Source organism: Hippoglossus stenolepis, chromosome 16 (assembly GCF_022539355.2).
Source record: "Hippoglossus stenolepis isolate QCI-W04-F060 chromosome 16, HSTE1.2, whole genome shotgun sequence".
Classification (NCBI taxonomy): domain Eukaryota; kingdom Metazoa; phylum Chordata; class Actinopteri; order Pleuronectiformes; family Pleuronectidae; genus Hippoglossus; species Hippoglossus stenolepis.
The window spans coordinates 19337124-19364676 of NC_061498.1; the positions used below are offsets into that span (position 1 = coordinate 19337124).

The following is a 27553-nucleotide window of genomic DNA, read 5'->3' on the forward strand; positions in this document are numbered from 1 at the left end:
ACCTCTGAGGTTAGTCACCAGCTATGTGCTGCACTGGTCTACAGAAACCAGTCCTCTCACAATCGTTCGGGGCCTGAAAGAAGGAAAAGGTAATTAGCCAAATGCAAGAACATTTTATTATTCTTGTTTAAAATTTAAGCAAACGCTTCTAACCTAACCAGTGTAGACATGATGAATGTCACCTGTGTATATTTGAATCAACGTGCATGGTAATGCCCCCAGTAATACTAAATAAGGCTGTGCTTCCTGCCCCATGGCACAAGAGTTCATTGATGAAAATGGCATAAAAAAAGAGCTTAATGTTAACAGTGAGGTCCTGGTTTCAGAGATCCAGAAAATGTAAGTCTCTGGCGTGTAGAGCAGCTCAACGTACATCCAATCTGTCTTTACGACTCGAACTGCGGCTCTACCACGGCTCGAGTGTGAATATGACACTCGCTGTATAGGCGCTCCTGTCTTGACTGATGGTTGAGAAGAGATGTCATGAGCCACTGAGCTTTAGCATAACATCAATATGCATACCAACTGCACTATTTTGTCAAATAAAAAATTGTCTGCTCCCCTGGCCATTGTGCAATGACACATGAATACATTAAGTATTATATTATAATTCAAATTGCAGAGTTAAATAGAATATTGTCAATACAATTGTGAATGGCAATTGAGATATGTATTTATAGTTGCTTAAAATTAATGAAATATACAATACATTTATTTAAAACTTGATCTGAAAAACAGCAGACTAATTTCAAATGACTCCTACGACAGGTCTGGACCACTTGCAAATTGTGTTCGTACCTTAAAACTCAAAATAGAAGAATATTGCTAAATCAGTTGCACACACCACTTACCACCAAATCCTTTCATATGAATGTGTGTCCTGTGTCAACTGCAGAGTCAATTGACCCGGGAGTGAATACAGATTGAAGCCATTTCCATTGAATACAAAACCCAGATGTTTGTGGTTTTTTGACCAAATGGATAAAGTGCTTGAGGCCTCGATTTATTTGCGCATTATAGAAAATTGAAAATTGAAAAAACCTCTCTGCCACAAATACTGCACACCATATGAACTATTTGAAAGAATATAAAGAGTAAAAGTCTGAGTAAAACTAACTGATGGATTTTGTTATGCCTAGGTTTGCCTGGGAGCGCCGCAGCCTCCTCAGTATCATTACTTCCTACACACACTTTGTGCGAATGTGGCCTGATGTGCTGAAGCAACAACTTGAACACAACTGAATGTCTGTCTCGTTAAAAAACGTACTACTCGGTGAACTACAATGAAGCTTAAAGTCTCCATGAAGATGATGTCAGAGCGCTATTGGAGTTCAACATATTTACGTGTTTCCAGTGAAAGCATTAAGCTAAAGAGGGAAATGTCATAGAACTCCTCACCAGATTTTATAGGTGCTGTAACCGCTTAACACACAGAGTTTTCTATCTGTTGTGGAGGAATACTCACCACCACCTTGATATGCCGTCAGATTTAAGCAATGCATTGGGCAGGGAGACAATGATTGAAACATCTGATTAACAGAAGGTTGGGTTTTAGTTACATTATTTGAAAAAAATCTAAAAGTTGAAACCACACATATGTACAAAATGTTCTCTGACAATATTATTTGTTTTTCTTGGCAAAGGTTAGGGAAAGATTGTGGTCCCTGGTTCAAATATGACAATATCAGATGTGGCTGGAAACACGAGCCACAATGAGTTTACTTCATGAACATTTAACCTGAAGCAGTCCTTCCCAAAACCTTAACCAAAGTGCTATTGTTACCTGAACCTTCCCACGTGCAGGACTCAGGATGTGAGCCTGGGTCCTCTGCATTGTGTAACCAGCGTTCACTTGAACTAGCTCCCAGTGAATTTCACGTGACCTGAAAACCCTGACAGTGCTGATGAGCCTCTGTGTCCTACGTGAACTGTCCTTTAGTCTTCCTTTGCTTACACTCGCATTATTTGGCCTCCTATTATATCCACGAGCTGAAGGTCCCGGCTTACATTGAGTGTCCCTCAGCTTCCACTTTTTGTAGTTATCTTTTTTGTGGAGGGTCTGGGTGCATATCTCAGGTCTGACCAGGTTAAATTACTCTAATTAGAAGCTTTTGATCCTATGTCCCAAGCTGAGAGCATCTTTTTCTTGCTTCATCCCCTTCTTGCAATTATCTATCTTCTTCTAGGGATTTTGGAAGAAAGAGATTTTTCCTTCCTTCTCTCTCTATCACTCCTCACTTTCTTAACATCCATCTCCCTTGCTGACTCCCCCATCCCCACCTCTTCCCTCCACCTCTCAGTATTGACATTATTAGCTAAGTACTTAGGTAATGAGTATCTTCTGTGTCACCGGATGATGTTTTAGAGGTAATCCTTCTAATGCGCCAGCATAAGCAAATCTAAGTGAGACCACTTTAATGCTTTTAATGCTTTTATTTTTGGGTTAGTATTTTCTCTGACGTGTAGACTACTTTAGCTAAGAGCTGAGTGGTTACATGTCAGCAAAAATATTTGACAGGTTTTCTCAATTGCTTTGGCTCATTAGATGAAAAAGTCCTGACATTCTCTGAACTGTAGGAGCAATTATCTACAACTGTTTCATGGGACACTTCTATTGCCTGGCAGCAAAAGGTAACCCACACAAAACATTTCAAACTAAAATCCTAGATTTTGTGACTGTAAATTAGCCAATGACACCACAATGAAAAGTCTTCACACGAAAAGTGAAATGTTTAGAGTTTTACCATGGCAGGCAACCCTGGAAATGTCCCTCATACATGTTTTGTTCTACTTTTTTGTTGACTGACTACTCGCTGTACTATCCAGTTTTGTCTGTATAAGTGCAGTTTTGAATTTTATTGTGGTTCACACTGAGGCTGATGGTAATATATTTCCCTCCTCCATCTTATATCAGTCTGGTATGGAGGGTATGGTGCAGGAATTCCATTGTTTCATTTGCAACAAACAAATCATCAAACATCAAAATCTTTAAAATATTAATCAAACATTATCCCACACAATGACATATTGTGGCAAATCTGGTTCAACTAAACCTTGTCCATGTTCTTGTATTGAGGTGTATCTTGGAACACAAGGAGAAGTTGGGTGTATAGGTCCCAATGTGTGGAATATATGTTCTCACATCATTCTCAGAAATGGCAGCACACTTTGTAATGTTGCCCCGACATTGGCTTCGTGTACCAATTGTGGCTCGATGTCCATTGACAGTGAGGTCATATCTCCCTAAAGATTTGATTGCTGGAACAATGAAAGAATGTTCCGAAGTTATGAACCAACTCAGTAAGCCATGTGTGTGTGGTAATTGTGCACTTTGTGGTCAAAAAGTGCAATTTGCTTGAATAAATTCTAATCTGTTTTAAAAAACAAATATAATGTTCAGAGATTTGAACATATTGTTTCAGGGAGAAAAAGCCCATTCAAGAATTGGGCCAAAGCAAAGGAGAAACTATAAAACGATACTATTATACCTGCACTGGTTGAGTTAGTGCCTGTTGAAACATTTAACATTCACGGCAACATTATCTGCCTTTCTCGAATCCAATATTCACTTTCTCAACAAAGTCTCAACAAACCCATTAAAAGCAGCACCTGGCTCTTTAGCTGCACACCATTCACTTCTTCACCAGTTAGTCGCTGACTTTTTCTATACATCTATCTTTTTCTAGCTGTTTAGTGGAGGCCAGGTATTTTGTTGTTGACATTTGGGAAGAACTCCACAACAAGTCACACAACATGTAAAATTGATGAACAACAAATCAAAGGCGCGTGTCATGGTTGGGAAAGAGAACAGTCAAGTAGTTAACACGTTGGATGTGGGAAAAATGCATAGACCAGAGTGACTTTGACACAACTGGGTCAGCAGCGGTGAGTACCAGTGTTCTGCAAACCGAGGTCCAATGACAGGGTATAGGGAGATGTGACGGAACAAGATCCATTTCCCAACTTATAGGACTCAACAATTAAAGACCGAATGCAACATATGCCTGAATGTCCTTAAAGCCCTGGTGCCACATATACAATCGGTCGAGGTTTTGAAGAAACGTCCCCAGTGAGATGCATCGCAAATTGCTAAGCGAAATGTGTTATGGAAAATGTCTTCAGACAGTTTCAAATGTGTTCAGAAAATGGCTGATGACCTGAGCAAGAGGACCAACATCCACGCCAAGTAAAGCAGTTACTTGGATGTAGACAACAATGACAAGAAGTTCGAAGATTCAGACCTAGACTTTGACGTAGCCCGCTGGGCCAAGGTGCCGGCTGAGAGACATGTTTGAGGGGGAGGGGGAGTATATCACAACAAGCCAGATTGTTACGGGATCAAGAAAACCTTAATTTCTTAGCCACTGAAGCATTCATTTAAAAGAAAATTTATAAAGAATTTAAACAGAACTAAAAATGTTGACAATTGTTTTTCCATGGCAAAGACAATGATTTACCTCAGGTTCATCTGCTCTAACTTGCCTGTTACCCCTATCACAGGATGTCCATTGGCAGATCAGAGCTGTTTTGGCTTCATGGGAAGGACCAAAATAGTAATAAGGTTTTTGTTTTTGTGAATTAATACCTGCATAAACTCATTCTTGGCAAATGTGTTAGCAAACAATGATCTATTGGAACATTCACCACACATTGGCATTCATTGTGAGTTTTTTCTTTTTTTCCTAATGAAAGGAAATAAAATATTCTCGCTCTCTTGAACTCCTGAGGAAAAATAGCTGACTATGTATTACTAAATGCTCTACTATGTCCACTAGCCTACTGCTAACTTTGTGTGGCTCCCTGGGTGGTGCAAGGCATGTTTTTTTGCTGAAAATAGACATATTTTGAAGCTGAAAACAGGGTTATTGGACATGGTCCCTGCTCGGAGCAAAACTTATGAGATGAGCTATCAAAGAAAGAAAGAAAGAAAGAAAGAAAGAAAGAAAGAAAGAAAGAAAGAAAGAAAGAAAGAAAGAAAAGGATTTAGCGCAGAGAGATCTAAAGGCACCAAGAGATGACAAAAACTGGAAGAACACAAATGAAGGAGAAAGGTATAAAAAGAGTCACAAAAATAGAAGAGTAAAAAGCCAAGACGGGAGGGAGAAGGCATAGTCAGTGATGAAGAAGATAAAGAGGGAAAGCCAAAGAATGAGAGGAGATTGTTCAGGGGAGGTAAGGGAAGAGATTTAGGTCACTCTGTATGACTGACAGAAGCAAGGGAATTTGATGGTGAAGATGAAGGAAGGAATTTACTAAGACAGAAGAGGAGAAAGAGTAAGATGAACCCCTGTTTAACCCGTAGACTGTATGTAAAGGTGGATGACGCCTCTCCAAATGTAGCCAAAATATCCCATTTACAGGAGCTGCCATCTTGCACTGGTGACGCCATTTGGAGCCAGAGTCTGCACAGTGAGTAGAGAGGAGCGGTGCTATGGAGGTCCCGCCAATACAGGCACTCAAGTAAAACCAAACCTATCAGTAACATTAACTAAATTAATTTAAAGTGCACTTATATATGTATATGCATGTCAATAAAAAATGTATCATACTATATTAGTACATGTATTATCCATTCTAAATGAATTATTTTCATAGGTAACAAAGAAAAAAGATCTGAAGTAGACAATAAGTTTTGATTCGCATCAAACATGGTTCACACTGAACTCTTAATAAAGATGCAGCAGATAAACATGATCAGCCAAAAAGGTTTTATGTTGTTCCTGATCGTGGATACAGATTGTGAAATGTATGACTTGAAGTGTAATCGTCAACATTATAAATAACTAACAATTAAAGATGAAATTCTTAACAATTGTTGACGTGGTAACTGCTGTTAGCACCAAAGACTTTCGCTGAGCAGCTACTTTGTCATAAATACAACAGAGAAGCAGCTGCTGTATGTGTTTACAGTGTAGCCAAAGAAAGCATGTGGTTTCCATTGATTATGTCTTGATTGTGATCTGATTTCCTGCTGCACACAGTGCGAGTCAAATCAAATCTTAATCTCTTGTTCCTGTTGTAAACTCAGTACATTTGTCCTCCTAAAGCCGTACTCCACTTTCCCTGTGATCTGACTGGTCAGTAGTCCGGATGGCAGGTTTTGATCTGATGCTCTCTCGAGTAGGTTAGCCATTAAAAATAGATTAACATAGCGATCTACTCTTAAAATGAGCCGCTTTCAGGAAAAGTCTGGAAAAGTCCCAAAGGTGACCTGTAATGAGACAAATTCGTGCTCACGATATGCACTTGTGTATTTCACTGATTGTGGCTAATATATTGTATTAATGGTGCATTGTTTTCTCTTGGAAAATTGTGTCAGTCTGCATGAGGGTTTTGTAAAAGTCAAAATAACACAGTCAGTTTATAATGCTCATTTAACTGGCCACATTTGAGGCTAAAGCCCTCGTATCAGTCCGTCTGACAATCACATAATTCTACCAGCGGACTATGATGCCTAATGGTGGATGGTTATCTGCCACAGGCAGCGTCTGACAGAGCAGACACACTCAGCCAGACATTTGGGAAGCATTTGGCAGGTAGAATGTGTTTCCCACTGAAAGAGTTCACAGTGTGAGCTGTGATGTGACAACACAACCCAAATCTCAGCTGTATTGTTAGACACACAATGCTTAAAGAGAAAATTAACAGTTGCAGAAAACACATGTCACAGAGCCAAACACGTTTGATTTATGACTAAATATCTCAGGCTTACTTTCTGTTTAAGTGCCACATGCACAAATGTTAGAATGGTAGCAAGGTAGCTACTACTTTTAGCCTGGTTGGTCAACAGAGTATCTGCTTACATTCAGTGTTACTCATCAAACACATAGTGTGTACCCATGGGGCCCAAGAGACATGCTGAATTCTTTCTGACCTAAAAACAATATTTTTCAATGGCAATTTTTGGAATATCTTAACCCTGCATGGTTTTCCTCTGTGTTCATTTGCCAGCAGTGACTTTTTTTCTGCCTCTTGCTTGCTGTGTCTGTTGTGTCCCTGTCAACTGTAGATCAGTGGAATACTGGGAATGATTGGCAGGAAGTCTTTGAGAGCGTCAGCAAGTTACTGGTCTGGAACTGAGTTGATGTCCAAGTGACAATAAAGCCCTCAACTAGCTGTAAAACATCACAAAGATAATGTTATTATCGAGAAAGTGTTTTTGCAGGAATGTGTATCTTGTTGGGGCTATCGCCAAAACGACAAAAGAACCACTTACAGTTTCCAGCTCGGGACACTGGGATGGACCTGTGTTAGTATGAACGTGATTTCCTTGTCGAGTCCCTGTCATGCTTGAAAAGTTTAGCTTTTCTCAAGCAAAGCGAAACAAGGGAGCCACGATGCAGTTCAGCAACGTGTGGAGTCACCACATTGAAAGTGAATGGAGGTGTTTCCTTTTAAGCCTCAAACACATTTGTGTAAATGGTCTGTATTTATACAGCACACGACCACAAGCAGTTGGCAGACACAACTGCAGCAGCAGGACAGCCTGTATGGCACAGACCAACAGAAACCTACCAACTCCTACTACATCCCTGAAAAAGCAGCATATAATTTGCACCCATATGTACATAAAACCAAAACATGCAACAAAACAAGGACTGGGAATGTAAAGAGCTTACCTGTGATTGGTCCACTGAAACTGCACACTGACACATTTCTGCGTGTAACATTTACGTCTTGTCAATTCGGCAATTTTATTCACTAAGATTTTTGAATCAAGTGCATAGGTAAAAGGTAGTCTTTCGATTTACATCGAGGAAATTAATAATCCGGTTAACTTTGTTGATTTTGTTGCCACTATGATATCATTATGATATTTCGACTACTCTCTAATTAATATCCTCGTCATTCAAATCAGTGGCAAAGATTACAAGCAATCCTACCAGCCACTTGTTTTTCTTCTTCTATTGCTTTATGCTGTGTCAACTTCCTGCAATTGGTTTGAAAGGAACCGTTTTGCATGTGTTCTCACACTGCAAAGTAATCGAATCATGGTTCAGTTTGGTTCTGACCGAGTCCCCCTCTTTTGATTGGACTCAATTTTGGTCCGTTGGTCTGTCCTGGGGTCCGAGGCACCTTTCACACCTGCTATTTTGGCTCAGCATTAACAGAAAAGTCCAAACTTGGACCAAACAAGGTAGTTGTGAAAGCACCCTCAAGCTACGCTGAGTTGAGTCCTTAAATTTGAGGGAATTAGGACTAGAGAAGGGTTGAATAGTCATTGAATTTGGTGCACTGTAAAAACAGTGCTCTCGATTAGTCCCCAAAGGATTCGGCAACAGGATAATGACCTGAAGTCCATTTCATTGTGTTCAAAATTCTTCCTTTCAGACTGATAAGACTGATTTTTGTTACTCACATATCTGTCGGATAAAGGGCAACAGAGGAACTTTTCCTGCATCAGTTTTTTCAAAACTACCATAATAGAATAACTCAGAGGGATGAGAAAATGGATTGATATTTTTTAAAGAAGGGGCAGCATCCGGTTCGAGAAAGAGCAAGTTGAAAAGTTAAACGAGAGGATGTTTTTGTTTCTGCTTTTAATAACTCTCCGACAACCCTGAAATGTTCAAGAACGTGTGTGTGTGTGTGAGTGTGTTTTGTGTATCCAGGGCAGCTCTAGATAGCAGTGTTAAATTAGACCATGATAATAAGCTGTGGGACTTTCTGTGCTCCCTGAGGTTTAGAGGAAGACTTCATTTGTCTATCTTCATCACTTAGCTGACGAGCGTGTACGTATACACACACAGAGGGAGAGAGAGAAAAAGAGAGAGAGAGCATTCTTACATGTGTAAATACTTAAGCAAACACATACAGTGGTTCATTTTAAGTACACACATATATATACATGGAGCTAAACACACAAGCACTGCAATTAAACATGCTGTATGTCCATAACATGTCAGTAGACACACGCACTCACACACATAGAGCAGGAAGTCGACCTTCATCACTGACCTAGCAGGCACTTGCACAGTTGTATATGTGAACATATGTGTGCACACACACACACACACACACACACACACACACACACACACACACACACACACACACACACACACACACACACACACACACACGCACACCTTTCATATGTCATTACAGGGAGTCTGTTTACACTCACACAATTAATCAGGTTTAATCTGACTGTACATACTCCCACTGGACCAAAGCACACAATAAAATAGTGCGACATTCCATAGGTATGTCGATGACTCACGGTTGTATTTAGCAGCCAACTGTTTAAGATGTTTGAAAGGCTCAGAGAGTTTTACAAATGGAATGATCTACAACAACATAAAGGTCTCATTCACAGCTTTTGGCATTGCTGTGCAGAGCATTTCAGTGTCTTTCTGGTTCAATAGGATTTTTTTGGCGACTTTATTGTGTGGATTCAGCCTCAGGGCTCTCATTAACCTGCCTTCAGCCACAAGGCTCTGTCAAACCAGCCTGTCCAGCAGCAGACAGACACAGTTAGAGACTATAGCTGTCAAACACAATCGAACAATTAGCCGCTACAGAGTCAGACAATATTTCTGAGGAGTCGTAGAGAGTGTGAGAGTGAATATAGGACTTCATCAAATGGATAAAAACGGGACTTCAAATGAATTCTAACGCTGTGTTATCACCGGATGTGCTTACAGTATCTGCTTTTGTCACAGTTGTGGGCTTGCAGCTTGTTCTGCTGTCCGAATCAAACCAGAATTCTGCCTGTTTTTGTTTGCATAAAGATGTAACCATGCTTTTTCCCAGCCATGGTCTCACTAATTCTCTTTGATCATGTGCTTCTCGGCATGCAGTGTCTGATCAACCTTCGCTCTAAAGTTAAAGTCGGTTGCCTGTGAGCACACGATGCCAAGTATGGAAATGATGTGACTGTGAAAAATTGAGATGGCTCAGAATCGACAACTCAGTATCTGCATTATCATGAGGCAGGACAGTGCTGAGAAGGAATATTAGGGTTATGGAAATGCAGGGACAAAGAGATTGGAAGGGTTAGGGACAGTTTGGTTTCAAAGGGATGCTGCAGAGCAAAGGAAATCTCCTAATACACGCAAGCAGCAACATACAGAACATGTGTGATAATACACTGCAACATATTTACTGTTGCAAGGCTGATAGAGTGTATATGTGTGTTTTAGTGGTAAAAGACTGTGAGACGATAACTGACCTTATTACATTAACAACTTATTACACACATGCGCACGCACGCACGCACGCACACACACACACTCACACACATTGTACCTCATTTCCTTTACACACTCCATCCATCATCCTCTCTCCCTCCCTCTATCTCTCTGACTGTGCCGTTATCAGTGGGATTGCAGCAGTCAAGACATTTGCGCTGAGTTAACAGCATTTGTCCTCAGTGTGTCATTGCCGCCCCCTATCTGCAGCGTGTTGGCATAACCACTGCTTTCCACATACTGCATTGGCCCAAACCCCTCCTCCTCCATCAGCAATCCCGTGAACAGCAAAATGCTAAAGACAAAGGCTTATACTGTCCACAAAAACCGTGTTGCCCCTGCAGTGTTGGTGTGCAGGTGTGACAGTTCCCTGCTCTTTTTGAGTAAAACAAGGTTCATGTGCAAAATCTAATATTTCCCTGTCTGTTTCTCTCTCTCTCTCTGCAGTATGTGGCATTTGGCTCACTCTTCTTCATCCTCCTCTCCATCTCCACCTTCTGCCTGGAGACCCACGAAGCCTTCAACACCATCTACAACAAAACGGAGAATGTCACCATCGGCAACGTGACACATGAGGAGGTACGGTGACGTTTCTGCCTCTTGGTCCGTTAGTCTAAACAATGTGAATGTGACACTCCAGCAATTTGGAGCAGCTCTTTGATAAAGATAAAGTGATTTGTGTGGTACAGATTAAAAATGAATGAAGGAGCTGCAGAGGCTAAAATATCCATACATTTTTTAGAACCTCGTGGATCAACCTTGAGAAATACTCTATACTACATATCCCATAATGCAATTATTAGCATCATTTTGCGAGACCCTCCTTGCAAGGTCAATGTATCATCTCATACATCACCAAAGGAGAGATAACCCTTATTGCAAAACCACATTTCTTTATATTACACTTGACAAAGCTCCTCCAGATCCACATAAGTCATCATTATATAATTGTTTTCACAGGCTGAGATGTACTTTTCATAAATAATAAAGTGACATTTAGAATAGTTTATTACATTCATTCTGCAGGGACCATGTCCGATAAGCATTAACCTCATATGAATGGAAAAGATGTATTGTTACAGATGCAGAATGGATGTAGGTGTTTAGGTGGAATTTAGGATTGACCTAAAATGAGTTATGTATTTTTAGTTTAGAGTTGCACTGAATTTGTGACAAACTGGGACTATAAAGCATAAACGCAAAAAACTGTTACCTGTGGAACATTGTATTGTGCCCCCAGGCATATAGCCTGTCCTGAATGAACAAATAAATGAGTAAGGGCCTGATAAACACAATTAATCCTTTATTTTTTTGTTTCACCCTGCAGATAGTGTATGAGGTGGTCACAGATGGCTGGCTGACATATGTGGAGGGCGTCTGTGTTATCTGGTTCACCATTGAGGTGATGATGCGCGTCATCTTCTGCCCTGACAAGGCAGAGTTCTTCCACAGCGCCCTAAACATCATAGACTTTGTGGCCATTGTGCCCTTTTACCTGGAGGTGGCCTTGAGTGGCCTCTCCTCAAAAACAGCCAAAGACGTGCTGAGCTTCCTGCGTGTGGTGCGTTTTGTCCGTATCCTGCGTATATTCAAGCTGACCCGCCACTTTGTTGGTTTACGGGTCCTGGGCCACACTCTGCGGGCGAGCACCAACGAGTTCCTGCTGCTCATCATCTTCTTGGCGCTGGGCGTCCTCATCTTTGCTACCATGATCTACTACGCTGAACGCATTGGTGCCGACCCAGATGATCCAACGGCCGCGGCCCACACCGCCTTCAAGAACATCCCCATTGGCTTCTGGTGGGCTGTGGTGACCATGACCACACTGGGCTATGGAGATATGTACCCTGAGACATGGTCGGGAATGCTGGTGGGTGCCCTCTGCGCCTTGGCTGGTGTGCTGACCATTGCCATGCCTGTGCCCGTTATTGTCAACAACTTCGGCATGTATTACTCCCTGGCCATGGCCAAGCAGAAGCTCCCCAAGAAGAGGAACAAGCACATCCCCCGAGCGCCACAGCCAGGCAGCCCTAACTACTGCAAGCCAGACGCCCTAGCCATGGCAACCGCCTCTCCTCACAGGCTGATGGGCAATGTGCTCGGGCCGGGCATGGTAGGATCTGGCAGCATGATGGGTACTGGAGACTGCCCATTGGCACAGGAGGAGATCATTGAGATCAACAGGGCAGGTGAGTGATTGAACATGTGTGGATGGGAATGTTGTGTTAATATGACGGTGTAACTGAACAACAGCCTTTCAAATACCAGAGTTTTAATTCAAGGTCAGCCTCACATGCCCCACACAGCAATGCTGGAATGTCATATGACTTATTGACAGCAATGGATCTGCTTGTTAGAGGCAAAACAAAAAATCTGCACAAATCATTCAGCCTAAATTCAAAATTCAGAGTCAAAATTTGTGGTGGAGGTTTCTGTTTATCTGTTATTCTATTATTTTCAGATAATCACTCATTTACTGTAATAAGTGTCATAAAATATAATAAAATACCAATCATTAGAGGCAAACATGTATTTATTTATAACCTGTATTGTGTCTTAACCCTAACAAAACCAATTGTAAACCTTGAATCTCATTGATAAAGTCATTATAAAATGGCGTGAATTTCAGTTGGAGCATTAGAGTGTTGTTGTCATTGAGCAGTAGAGGTCATGTGCCTTGAACGGCTCATTGTTTTACACATGGTTTGGAATGGTTCAAAAACGGATTTGTTCTTCAGATCAGACGTCTCTTCTTCTTTACTCTAATACTTACAGAATTCCAAATTCTAAAGTTAATCACTGGAGTGGCCTTAACAAGATCATTATATAAAACTGTCCAAGTTTCTGACCCTCCCGCCAACCGGAGGTCAGATTTTAAGCACTGTGATGATGTGAGACTTGTGTATCTAAGAGGGTTTGAAGCTGTAAATAACTACTGATGTCCTCGTGCTTCCTAGAGTGGAGTACACTAAAATAGATTTTAATTTACGATGGAGCGAGAAAGCTGAGAAAAAAACATGACTTTCTCTTGACAAATCCATCTCTTTCTTGTCCCAGCCTGATGCTGCACCACCAAGGCTGACATGTTCTGATAATCCTGGATGGGGTCTATAGCGCTTTACATTACATTCTGACTGCTGAAACATTGATCCAGGCCATCTCATCCAATGTCTGCTCTGCTGTTTTAATAGACATGTCCATCCTCTCTCTCTCTCTCTCTCTCTCTCTCTCTCTCTCTCTCTCTCTCTCTCTCTCTCTCTCTCTCTCTCTCTCTCTCTCTCTCTCTCTCTCTCACTCTGTCTATGTGTGTGTGTGTGTGCAATGTGTTCGTTCTCGTTTTGCATTTTTCGATGTTAAGCCTGTACATCCGTAAAATGCAAATGTTTCCCATGAAGAGTTGGGTCAGGGTATCAGGATATGAGTTGAGATCAGAAGCAGAATAAACCACAGTATCAACGGCCGCATGTTTTTCAAAAGAAAAAACAAAGCTACAATGGCTACAAATCATTGGTAAGATCATTTTCAGCACCTCAGAAGCTGAGTAAACATTTTAAAAAGTAATCTCAACTGAATGCTGTGTGTTTGAATTTAAATACAACTGAATTTGTTGAGCTGAAATAACTTGACTCAAAAAGAAATATGCAATGCAAGTTATGCAATTCCAAATTTCATGTTTTTATTTTATGTTAAGTTTTTATTTTACCAACTACAATGTCACTGCAGCATTGTGGTTAAAGCTGTAGTCTTGAGGCAGCTCTATATTTTTGGAAGAATTGCCCAAAGGAACATTAGCTTTCCGTCATTTTGACAATATTGCTGACAATGCAGCCATTTTGTCTAAATAACCTTCATTTGAATTGTCAATGGACAAAACCAATGTCGTTGCCATGTTTTGTCTCACATTGGATGCATGAGCGGTGCGCTGTGGACATCTTGCGTAGCGTATTTTTATTCGAAAACAATACCAGTTCTGCAGCTGGCACGCAGCAGACATGCTCCCTGTGTGAACAACAGATGCTTGAGACGCAGCAGATCAGTGACGCAGTTCTGACGCGTAGCAAACACACCCAGTGCGGCCCAGGCGTCAGTGTGAGCACCACGTTGTGGTCGGGCAGTCAACCTGTAAAGTGTGAGCATAAAAGTCGCATGTTCAGTGGACATATTGAGGCGGATATAACACCTGCTAAACATAATCACAGGAGTGTTTACATGGATGTAGACTATGCAGCAGGCTCCGTTCAAATAATGATGATAAATAATGATGAATAGAGATAATCGAAGAGCTTCGATTATCATGTGCACACACACTTTTCCTACGTCATTACAGGGAGTCTGTTTCAAACGTTTCTGTGACTCTCCTCATGCCTTGACTTGCCAGCTGTGAGAAAACAGAGAAGGATTGTATTTCTCTCTCTGGCTCTCTTTGTTCATTTGTTACATAACTATTTGTAACACTTTTAATGTAACCAACTGAGCGCGACACTGTGATTGTCTTTGTTAGGACAAGGTCAAAGTGGTTCTGATAGATCATAAACCCTATAGTCCCTAAAGCTGCCAGTATAATCCATCCCAAACAGCAAGTCAGCTGCTGGAATAGCGTCAGAAACCAATTGCTGTTGTTCTATATTTCATAAATATTGATAAACTAGATGGTTTCCAACATAATCTGACCCTCGTCCATGTATAATGTGTGCATGTTTGTGTTGTCTTTCAGTGTGTGTGGTTTGTGTGTGTGTGTGTGTGTGTGTGTGTGTGTGTGTGTGTGTGTGTGTGTGTGTGTGTGTGTGTGTGTGTGTGTGTGTGTCCACTGCTCTGTTGAACAGTAAGTCATATCAGATTAGATTTGACAGCTGTGTTGAAAGCTACAAGTACAGTTTCCCTGTAGCCCTTTCCTCTTGTGTGTGTGTGCGTGTGTGTGTGTATGTGTGTGTGTGTGAGTATGCAGCCTGCTCTGCTGCAGTGTGTTGGTCATGTGATCAGGATAACTATCACAAGGCACTAACCTTCATTCACACGCCCCTCCTCCTTCCTTCTCCTGTCTATCATTTCTCCTCTCTCTCTTCTCCCAATTTAATTTTCTTTTTGCCTTTGAATCCTTTTTTTTTTTCTCCCTCTCCTCTTTTTCCTCCCTTTTTCCCTGCTTCTGTTTCTCATCTCCTAATCCCTTCTACTTGTCCTCCTCCGAGTCGCTCCTCACCACCTCTGGTCTTATCTCCCTTTTCCATTTTTATTGCTTTTATGCTCTCAACCTTACCTTCCCCTCTTCTCTCAATACCCTCCTCCCCACTCTCTCTCCTGACCATTAATCTTCCCTTTCTTCAACTCCCCCTCCGCCACATTCTCTCTCAACTTCCTTCCAATTGGCAATTCTCTCAAACTGTTGTTTCCTCCTCTCATTTATACATCTCTTATTCTGCCTGCAGTCCTCAACCTTGATATTTCTCTTTTCATTTCTGTTTTTCACACAGATTCCAAGCAAAATGGTGAGACAGCGGCCAACACAGCAGCTTTGGCCAATGAGGACTGCCCCACCATTGACCAGGTGCTTGGGGACGAGCGCAGCCCAGCCACCGGGGGCCTCGGCTCCACCACTAGTCGTGAGCGTTACCCACATGACCGGGCCTGCTTCCTGCTGAGCGCGGGGGAATTCCAGCGCACAACGGATGGGAACGTTCGGAAAGGTAGGAGGGCGGAGGGGGGGAGGCGGAGGATTGAGTGTGGAGGAGGAGGAGAAGGAGAAGGAGCAGGAGGAGGAAGAGGAGGGAGAGGAGGAGGGGTGGAGGGAGGGCAGTACTTTAGTGACAGCAGTGGGCTGTCTCTCGATGCGTGGTCTTGATTGATATAAACTCATAGTGTGTGTAGCGTGTAAAAATATATACATATTGTACATACATATGTTCCGAACACAAATATCCAATTACATACTGTACATGCACAAATACAAAGGCTGGACAATAATAACTGAAGCCCCACAATATAAAAAATGCATTTCTCTGGAGTCAATGATGTCACTACCCCTCAGCACCTATCTGTCACGCACACACAAACTGATGCAGAAAAAGCTGATGCAAAAGCACACACACATACTGTACCATACAGACTACGTAAAATATATAATGTATAAATGTATTTCAAAATAAAGGACTCAAAAAAGCAGTAATGACAAAAAAACTCACATCCCCTCAGACACTCTCTGCTGTCACACTAACACCATGTCAAAGGCTCAGTCATACCTTCAATCTACAGCTGTAGTAGAATAATTCCCCTTCATGCATTTATCCTGCAGAGGTACTGCAGAGGTACTGCAGAGGCTGCTGCAGCACTACCATCCGCACTGATATGCAAGTGACTGGATTCGCTGTAGTGCAACACAAACGTATTCATGACAGATTTCTGTCTTTGATTTTGTGAACTGTCGTCAAATCAGGTTATATTGGGATTTTGCACTGAGGTGGATCCACAGTCACATGCGAGATTACACCGGTCTCCCGTGTGCGCTGTATTCTGTGTTCACCACAGCTGATACAGTTCTTTGTGTTAAACCTCATACAGCTGAATCGGTTTCATTTCAAAACACTGCCCTTTAATGGGATTATTATGTTACCTGTATTTTTACACACAGAGAGGCATCAGGAGTTTTTTAATTTTTTAACTGTCTACAAATCCCCCCAAAAAGACAAAAGAAGACAAGCATCAGCACCACCGATCCTTTCTGGTAGGTGGTCCGTGTGTCTGAATGTGGACACAAATATCTGAAGATTGTCTTGATGACTTCACAGACCTTGAAATAGCCAACATGCAATATATGAAATATTAATACCACCTATGTAAATCATTCAAACTTATATAGAGCTCACATATGAAAACAGTAATAAAGCAAATTCAGTTTTATTTTAAGAAAAATATTGACAATATAAATGGTGCACAAAATATAATCCAGTTTATTATTGACACAGCACGACTTTATTGCAAAGAACCAAGTAGGATAAACACAACGTTTTTTGACCCCGCTCTGCACCATAGCCTGTTTATAAAAAGCTCTGCACACAACGTCCAGCACACAGGCAATAACAAAGTGATAGTTTATTGTAGAACTGTTTTATTTTATGATAAACATGGAAGGCATATCTCGAGAGCCCGCTGCCTTTAGGCTTCACACTCGCATGTATTTTTTTATGGGCCCAAGGAAGTGCAGTGTGAAATTTGATGCGATTTGGACCTGTGATATGTTCAATATCAATAAAGTTTGAATAAACAGGTGACCAGCATCAATCAAGTCTCTTCTTTTTCTATTCATCCTTAAATCTAGAGGTGAAAACAAGTTGACCTGGGAAAACATGTTCGTGAAGTTGTCTTCTTTTCTCATCTTTTGTGGGACACTGTAGTTTTTAACATACATTAGTGAAATAGTATAGAGAAGGTACTGTTTGTGTGTGGCGTCCCGACGGCCCCCACCTTGACCAATCAGCTTCAAAGGTTGATCTTTATATCTTTATAATAACAATAATAATGATGCTCTTTTAATGGGATTTGATTAGTTGACAGTAAGAAAAATACGAAATGTCTCCAGCCTCTTTGTTTAAAATGCTTACATCATGCACTCATCATGCAATATTTAATAACACATTAAACACATAAATATTTCAATCTGTTTCTGAAATGAAACCCTTCATGTGTAAATCTTAAGTTGTTTGAATGTAGTCTGGTAGAACAGATGGATCAGATGAATGTCTGTCTGTTCTCAGGCATCACCTCAGGCTTCTTCATCGTCATTGTCTGCTGTCTCTTCCTCACTCTGTCACTCTGTTTAATTCACTGCAGCTTATTTTTCTGACATGATTCTTTAACAGTTTCTTCTGTTTCTCTCTCTCTCTCCTCCCTGCACTACACTCTAATCTCTGCACCCATGTTTACTGTTCACGCACCTCGTCCACTTGCTCCTTGCATTTTTCCTTTCGCCTGATTCTCCTTCCCTCCTGCTTCATCCGCGCCTCCGTGCTCGCCGTATCTTTTCTTCTAAATTTCCATTATATCTTTTCGGCCATTTTCCCGCTGCCATCTTGTCTCCTGCCCACCCCAAATGCTGATACTAAAATAATTCTCTTCGTTTTCATATATGACCCCCGACCTTTCACCTGTAACACTCCTCTATGCTACTGTATTTCCCCTGATCTACACACACAAACACACTCCAAAGCACACACCCATACACACACTGACGTCTCAGAGTCCAGCAGTGTGACATCCTTCCTGGGAGAGGAGTGGTTCAAGCCGGAGGGGCCTCTGCTATAGCATCCCACCGCCTCATGGATCAAACCATAGAAACACAGAGGTAACACTGTCAAGAACAAGAACAAACAAAACTAATTAGAGGAAACTGGACTAGACTTTTTTTTATCAGATTAGAATAATTCAGACTTTATTTGATAAAAGTAAATTAGAGAAGATTCCAGTGGACTACAGTAGACTAGATTCAGTTAGACAAAGCTTAACTAGATTAGACTAGACTAGATTAGCAGTATTTGGAGTAGATTTAACCAGAGTACATCAGACTAGATTAAACTAGAGAAACTATTAGATTATTGCATTGTTGCTTTACTCTTAGAATCAGTTGGATTCATTCAATATGTTTCATTTATCAGATGAGAGAAAAATAGGAAACAGAAGACAAGAAAAGTTGAATCTGACAGGAGGAAATCAGTGTATTGGAGTAGATAGATACATGTACAGTTTTTCTACACCATAGGAAAAACAACACCATGAAGCTGAGAAGCGCACCACCCCCAGTAACAACATCAAGATCAGGAAATACATCATAATGCCTCATAACTCACAACCACACACACACACACATCTTTACATCATTGCACCTTACACAAACACACACAGGCGTGTGGTAAAATGTGTAAAGGTACATGCAGGTTGCTTGTTATAGTAATTTTAAGTGTGGTTCAGCATCATACTGTGAATAACAGTGGTGCGTGGTGGTGGGAGTAGCTTATGCATGGTGTGTGTGTGTGTGTGTTTTGCCCATACAGTACAAAATCCTTATATTATATAAACTATACTATACTATATATACAATATTTTGTATTGCTTATTGTTGTCAGCAGCGTTGATTAGTTACTAACTACTATCATTAGCCTACTTGCTATACTGCTTCATCTCATCACTGCTCATCTGTATGTAGAATAAAGCTCAGTAGCATTTTCTGTCCTATATCCTACAATACTTCCCCTTGTACAAATAATATTGTAAACAAATATTACACACCGGACACACACACACACACACATATTCTTGTACTTATATTTTATTGAAGACACTCGTTGCCATAATGCATTCCCTAGCCCATTACCCTAACCTTAACCACCAAAACTAAATGCCTAACCCTAACTCAAACCTAAACCTTATTCCAACCCACCCTAAAACCTTAGTCTTAACATTCTAACAGTCCATTGAAAAAGTGAGGACTGGTCAAAATGTCCTCACGCTGTATTGTCTATGCTTTAAATGGTCTTCACAAAGTTATAAGTACAAGTACATTTTAAATGTCATCTAAATGGTCTGTATTTTAGTCTTGTTGACCACTCAAAACTCTTTACAGGACAGTTTTGCACACACACACACACACACACACACAAGCACACTGATTTCACACAGATGCATCTCTCTGCGCCACTTTGTAGTTCTCTCCATACCGGCAACTGGACACAAAACTGCTCATCACCTATAGCTGACTTACGTGTAAAATTGCGGCACATTAAGATACTTGTCAGGTTGTGCACGCTGAGTACAAGCACATACTGTAGAGGGTACAGAACATGGGTATTGAGAATGGGTGCTTATTTAAAACTGAAAAAACAGGTCCACACATTAGAGGTTGGATTGAAGTTGTATCCTATTTGTCTGCCTGAGCTCTCACTGCTCAAGACCAGAGTATTCAGGTGGGGAGACATACACAGCTGAAGCAGAGACGACACGAAAAACTCCTAGCAGTTGTCAGGCAGTGTGTGTTCATGTGTTTTTGGGCTGTAGCTTTAACAAGAGGGCTGATGGGAGGGAGTGAGATGTATGGGTTGCATATACATTTCAAAGTGTACCCTGCTCTTAATAGCTTTTCCAGACTTACCAACCTTAGCTTCAAGTAGCACTGTACAGGTTTTGTTTGATCAAATTCAATTACTTGTGTGCTTGTAGAAAATATAATATTAAAATATGATATCATATAATGAAATAATAATCTACAATAAAATAGTAACGCACGGCGAAAACAGTGCTAGTGGACCAAATCTAAACGACAAAGCCACTTCCTGCAAAAGGAATCACACACACAGACACACACACACGCACACATAACTGGACACAATGTGTGACTGCGAGCTTGGCTGTGTGACTCAATGCATGCCTGTGTACTGTTCATTAGCCTATTCACGTGGGACAGAGATACGCCTCTTTCACACCGACAGTACGTTGTATCCAGCAGGGAGAACAGAGTTGGTCTGAAGGTTAAAGTTCACAGTGTGGATCCATGTCTGATGCGTGCTGTTGTTGTTGTTATTGTTATTTTGTTGTTGTGTTACTGTCTCCTTCCCCAGGTTGTGTCAGGTCATGCGTTTGTACGTTGGCTCTTGTTGGTCTGTGTTACACTGTCCATCTGTCTGCCTGTCTGTTTTCTCCATTATTTTCTTCTTTCTGTGTTTGTTTCCTGTCTGTTCGTCCGTCGCTCTCCGTGTGTGTGTCTGTATTTTGTGTGTAGCTGTCTTCCCCTCCTCTTGCTCCTCCTCCTCTTCCTCCTCCTTCTCCTCCTCTCACCTGGTCTCCTCTCACTCTGGTACTAACAGATAGGGGTTTGGGGGGTGAGGGCAAGGAGGTGGGGGGGTGGAGGTTTGCCAAACATTCACTGTCACATTTACCTCTTTGAAAGCAGCTTTGGTCCAAATGGGCCAGCGGGGGTTAATTCCCATTTGCTTTCAACGAGATGGTGCTGGTTCCTGGTTTGCAGATTTGCAGATCTAAGGTCTAGTAAGTTCTCATGGTACTATTGAGATCAATCAAAAAAACTAAAACTGTATATGCACTGAAACACTAAGGATAGGGAATAAGAGAGAAAGAATAAATGGGGATCTATTTCAACGTTTTTGTTTGGGGATGGGTGCCAGAGTGAAAGTGACCGCTGCACACTGGTTGGCTCTTTGCCGCACCAGGAGAGTGAGAGCTGGTTGGTCGGTTGGTCAGTTTACCTTTGTCTTCTCCTCTGGAGCTGAGCTCAGGTCAGTTCTTACAGCGCAGCACGCAGAGAGCACTGTTTTGTCTCACAGCAGACTCGGCTCCATGGATTGCATAATGGGCTCAAGACGATTGGAAAGAAACAGCTTTGTGTTCAAGTATGATTTCCCAAAAAGTTTAAAAGAAAAAGTTCCCATTGTACTTTGAAACGAGCTGAGCTGTGTGGGCCTCTCTGTCAGGCTGGGCTGGAACACTGACGGCTGTAGAAGGGCTTCGAAGAGCTACGTTAGCTATAGAGACACCTAACGGCTTTATTTCAAATACAAAGAGACACACAAAAAACAGGTTTCTTTGACAGACCAGCTGATAGATGAGCAGGCAGGCAAAGACAGACTAAACTCTCACCCCGAAAAGACACACACACTCACACACACACACACACACACCCTCAGGTAAGTGTAAGAACAACTTCGAAGGGCTATGGTGACGAGTGTAGTGGTGGCAGTGTTGGCTGTGCTGTGATGGCCTCGTAGCTTTCTGTCTTTCTGCACTCTCAAAAACTTTAAAAACTTTGAATCCTGTGGAAACAGTTAAAAAAACCAATTAGCTGACAACTTGTTTGAGGAAAAAAAATCTGTGCTTTATTTATCTTATGCTTGTAATTTTCTTATATTTGCAGTTGTTAAGTCTCTTAGCGAGATAAATAATGCACACCTCCAGTCGCTGGGCTTTTGCTTTAAATGTGCCGCTGGGCCTTTCTTCCAATCCATCTGTGGAACCCCTCTTTCCTTCCTCCCTGCCCCTCTCTTGCTGACATTATTACAGAACCCGCTCTACTCATATGGGATGAATAACAGATCTTAATGTCACTGCTGTCATTAGAATGCAACACTTTCAGATCTGTGGCTGTGAAGGGCGGGAAGAACGGAAGACTTGAGCATTTTGGAGGCATTTTGAAAGGGCAGCATCCCACTGGAACACTCCTTTTCCCTGCTGTGTAACTTTCTGACTCGTCTCCTGCCTAGTCTATAAGCGACTTATAGGGCAGGGGCGCAAGCTTCTGCTTCTGGTTTGTAGAGCCTGAAATAAGACAGAGAAAAATGACAGTGATGTCATAAAAACCCTCTTTACTTCGCCCCTGCCAGAGGGATTGTTGTAGCCTGGTATGCTTTGACCTTTTGATGATCCTGGCTCAATATGGGCTCGAATTGGGGTCAAAACATTTTGAGCTTGTAAAGTGATCACAAATAATTAGACACAAATAATTAAACACAATCCAGCTTGAAGGTGTACTGCACCTTTCAGGCAAAAGAACCAACTGCCTTCTGATTGGACTCTGCTTTGTGATTGGATTGTCATTGTCCAATCAGCTTAGGTACAGATTTTAGCTGACATCAGCATCTTGTGTTGATTTGTCCATATAACATATAACTATACACTACATAATCTAAATATTAGCGACCCTATTTTGACCCGATAGCTCGAGGGCGCAAGTCACAGGAGGTCAAATCTATCTATCTATCTATCTATCTATCTATCTATCTATCTATCTATCTATCTATCTATCTATCTATCTATCTATCTATCTATCTATCTATCTATCTATCTATCTATCTATCTATCTATCTATCTATCTATCTATCTATCTATATATCCATCGATCCATCGATCCATCGATCCATCGATCCATCGATCCATCTATCCATCTATCCATCTATCTGTCTTCCTACCATCCTGGTGTTGAAAATGTGCTCATTTTTTAAATAGTTTTTCAACATTGAAATTGTTATTCTTTCGGTTTAGTGTGTTATTTTAGATCCTTTATGCCTATTTTATCAGTCCTAATCATTCTGTCTTACGTTCTCATCCTTTGATCATTTCCCCACCATCCCTCCTCTCTCTCTCTCTCTCTCTCTCTCTCTCTCTCTCTCTCTCTCTCTCTCTTCGCTCTTGCTCTCCTCATTTTCTCCTTATCTCTGCTGTTGCTACGGAAACAGTGGACAGGGGAATTCTGGGACTTGGTGCAGCAAAGCATTTTGGGTCAAGGCTGGTTGTTTGATTGCATTATTGATTCATATCGATACAGTGGGCTGCATTACACCAACCATCCAGTGAAGCCAAGGGGAAACAAATAAATGGTGATACAAATTAAACCTTTTGTGAGGTAAATGATGCCAATGTGCGAAGTACAGGGTCATAATCGACTCCAGAACACACAAGACAGTACCAAACAACAGTCAGTGGGGATAAGGAGAAAGATGTGATTACTGATGCTTGGAAAGCCAAAACAAACCATAAGAGCTGTAGGTAAACCACTTGTCTACAAAATCAGTAAACCAGCAATCTGTGCTGTTTCTCATATTCATTCATATTTATATTCAATTATTAATAAAGAGCAGCAAACTCTATTTGCCCCCTTAATTGGAGTGTGTGAATTTAAATAAGCCACTGTGGCAAAAAAGTAAAGTCATTTTCTCACTATCTAAATATTTAAAGGCCCAGTGTGGTTTTGGGGCATCTAGCGGGGATGTTGTATATTAGAACAAACTATCCCAGCTCTCCCCTTAATGTAGGAGAATCTATGATGGCCTTCAGGTAACATAAAAACACTAACGACAAGACTTTAGAGCCAGAGTTTGGTTTGTCCATTCTGGGCCACTATAGAAACATGGAACATGGTGGACTCTGTGGAGAGGGGCACAATGCTGAATCCAAGGTAACGAAAACACAATGACTCTTAGTTTCAGATGATCAGACACAATACTATATTCCATTTCTGCCAAAAGACCCTCCTCAGTCATAACCACTGGTTATTTAAGAGGGACTCCTGTCATCTTCCTACAGAAACAACAAACCAGGTCATTGCTTTTTAAAATGAGCAGCATTTTCTGATCCATCCTTGGTTAATTTAAGGCAACTAAAATTATTAAGGAAAGAATTATCTTGACTAAATAACAGCAGCAATATTTACTGTTGGTAGTTTCTAATTTTTTGGACAAACAATTCTGTGACTGGCCAAGTGTCCAGAGGTTTTAGAGCAGGTGGAGTTCACTCTACACACAACTAGTTCCTTTATTTTGTGTGCACAGGCGAGCACAACACCAACGCTTCCCAGGAGAGAGTTACCAATAGGTTTTAAGATTTATCAAGTCAAAGTTCCAAGACGTGGGCATTTAGGGAATAAATGGAAGGCAGCTGGGGGTAGGCTCTGGCAGCAAGGCCTTTACCCAAATATAAAGTCAATATGGCGATTATCTTTTGCTATTCATGGTTTATGTTCAGTGTAGCTTTTGCAGCAGCACAGAAAAGAAAGTAAAAGCAGGTGGTTGAAGGGCGTCTAATGTCCCATCATAGCCCAACAATAAGCATCTATCTTTTACTAACAATAACCACAATCTTTGTCTAACCCTGAGTTTTGTTGTTGCCTGACCCGTCACAGAGATCTTCACCAAGCAAACAGGAAAACTTGACATAGTGGAATGATTTTTATCTCAAACAGCAATGTGGACTAGAAGAATCTCAATCAACTGAGTGGTGTCTGTATGATGATTCAAGTCTTCTAAATTTTGTTGAATACCCTTTTTCAATGTAGAAAACCAGACGGACAGTACAAAACAAAAGTTACCATTGAAATGAGAATCCAGAGGAATTTCAATACGTTTTCCGTATATGAATTAAAAAGCTAAATTCTAACATGAAAGATGGACGAATTCAATTATTTTAATTGTTCATGCATCTGCAGATTCCAACACTGTAGCTTTTGATTAGTAAAACTGTGTTATGCACTATTCAAAAAGTACTTTTTTCAGAAGTTGAGTCAGTTGCTTAAATTATCTGGCATTGAGTAACTTTATTTTTCTGTCAGTAATGTGAATTGCATCACTGTATTTTTTTGAAAATACAGATTTATGAAATAAGTGTAGACAAAAAGCAGCAACAAAGTCTGAGACAAGCTAGCCCAATAAAATTAACATTACCAAGAGCTGAGGATGTGAATGTCACGTTAACATTACTTTCAGGTGGTTCTCTGTCGTGTTGCTCAAAAGGAATCAATTCCTCCTATTGCTAAAGAAATAAAACTGTAATAAGATTAGATGACGTTTTAGCTTCTCCTTTCAGACAGTGAACTGTGGCTCAGTGAACCAGTGAGTTAGGCTGGCTCCTGAATCATTCCCTGCTCTGCAGTGGAGAGCACAGGTAGCTGCAGCAATGCAGAACAACTGACAGAGTGCAGTTCTATTCAAACAGCCATCGTTTGGAAGTGCTAATTATTGGATTTGCTGAGGAGAGTCCGTCATACTGGTGCAAAGCTGAGTTACATGGTCACAATGTGTGAGAACAAGTGAGCACACACTTTTCTTTGCGATAGAGAACAACGCCTGCAACCACTGAGACTGTACAGGACCAAGATGGTGACAGCTATAGCCTCAGAACGACTTAAGTTAGACTAATACTAATTTACAAATTCCATCATAAGAAAGCTGCAACTAAATAAATATCAGATTTTGTAATCAACACTAGTTTTAGATACAATATTTCCCTAACCGAGCAGGGCTCGCCCTTCAGTGCAGCCTACGGAACAGGTATGGAACCTTTTGTCTTTAAACATGGTCAGACCGAGACATTTAATCAAATTACTGTCCTGCTGAAGAACCCCTCCACAGCAGTGTCCTCCCTGCTAAAATGAAGAGGGGAAAACGCTGCCTTCTCTCCTTCAAAAAAAAAGAAAACAAAAAACCTGCAGAAAAGTAACAGCAGTGTTGGTGCAGTGCCGCTAGTGCCCCCAAAGGCCAAGACTGCACATTACACCTTTGTCCTGACTGCTTCAGTTTCAAAGGCAGCAGACACTCTGCATTATGATACTGTACACGTCCGTCTCCCTTTTCATTGGGGAACCTAATCAGTGAGTGGGTGGAGGCTGAATAAGGGAATGAAATGTTGCATTAATCACTCCCTGGCTTTGTAGTTCATGCCGTCTCTGACTGCTGTCCAGTCTCCCCTTGTTTTTTTCCTCCCATAATTCTCATTCCCCCTGTCTTTTCCCCTCTGTCCTCCTCCTACTTGTTCTCAGTAGGAATAGTATTGATTGTCCTCATTGACAGACAGATTCCATTGGCCTGAGCTGACTCCTGAGTCAGTACTTACAGCCTCATTGATAGGAGCAAATATGCTCTCTCTTTCTCTCTCTTTCACTCCCTGTCCCTTGATTTCTACCACGAGCATGCAGTTTCATGTTGAGTATACTCTCTCTTCACTAGATGACATTCTCTTTCTCTCCCATTCACACTGTCTGTTTTTCCTTCACCTAATTTTGATTTACTCCAGTCAATGATCGATGGCCTTTAGGCTTGTGTTTAATCACTATTGGTGGTAAGAATCCCTTGAGGCCTATTGGATTGCACTCACATTACTTTATTTCCTGAGTGCCACTACAATAGTTGAGCCACAATGGTATCAGGAGGAGAATCATGTTAACCAAGGAAAGTGCAAACCGATCAATTATGTGGATTATGGTCGTGGAGCTGAAACTATTACTTTAAAACCAAGTAAGTAAGTAAGAATCTACCATTGACAAGGGTAACCAGAGAATTGTACACAAGAATATCATATTTGAAAAGCTTGCATCAAATACATAAATGGTAATGTTCAGGGTAAATTACTATAAGGTTTTGTAAAGGCTCACAAACTATAAAAAACAGCTTTGAATCCACTAGATATAGATCTTTATTTGGATCCGAAACAAATCCGCCACGGATTCGCCAAATTATAAAAACTAGTAATACCAACCTCCTAAATATTTCAGAGTTTTTTTCCATCAAGACTTACGCATAATTCTGAGAGAAATCAATGAAAAATTCAACAGAAAACGCCCTCGCAATGTTAAAGGGTTAGGGTTAGGGTTAGAACCCTACGAACGTGAAAAAAAGGTTCCTGGATTCGCCCCTGACCCAGATCTGCACCAAAATCCAATGGGTTCTGACCCATACTGCATCCTTCCATCTAGTATCATGTTAATCTGTTCAGTAGTTTTGCATAATCCTGCTAACAGTTAGATTGACAGACAAACAGACATAACCTCCTTGGCAGCAGTCATCAGTATTTCTATTGTGACCAAGAGAGCTCAGCCCTCT

General features: G+C 41.1%; 1 protein-coding gene across 2 annotated transcripts in view; it reads left to right on the forward strand.

The window, feature by feature from the left end:
- The window catches only part of LOC118123921 (potassium voltage-gated channel subfamily C member 1), a 70313-nt gene that overhangs the window by 24011 nt on the left and 18749 nt on the right, over window positions 1-27553 (forward strand). For both annotated transcript variants that reach the window (XR_007034919.1, XM_035181624.2), the window contains exons 2-4: window positions 10641-10772; window positions 11521-12382; window positions 15662-15874. Coding sequence is in view for 1 of the 2 variants with exons in the window: in XM_035181624.2 (XP_035037515.1) it covers window positions 10641-10772; window positions 11521-12382; window positions 15662-15874 (1207 nt within the window). In the remaining variant the exon portion in view is untranslated. The remainder of the gene's footprint in view (window positions 1-10640; window positions 10773-11520; window positions 12383-15661; window positions 15875-27553) is intronic.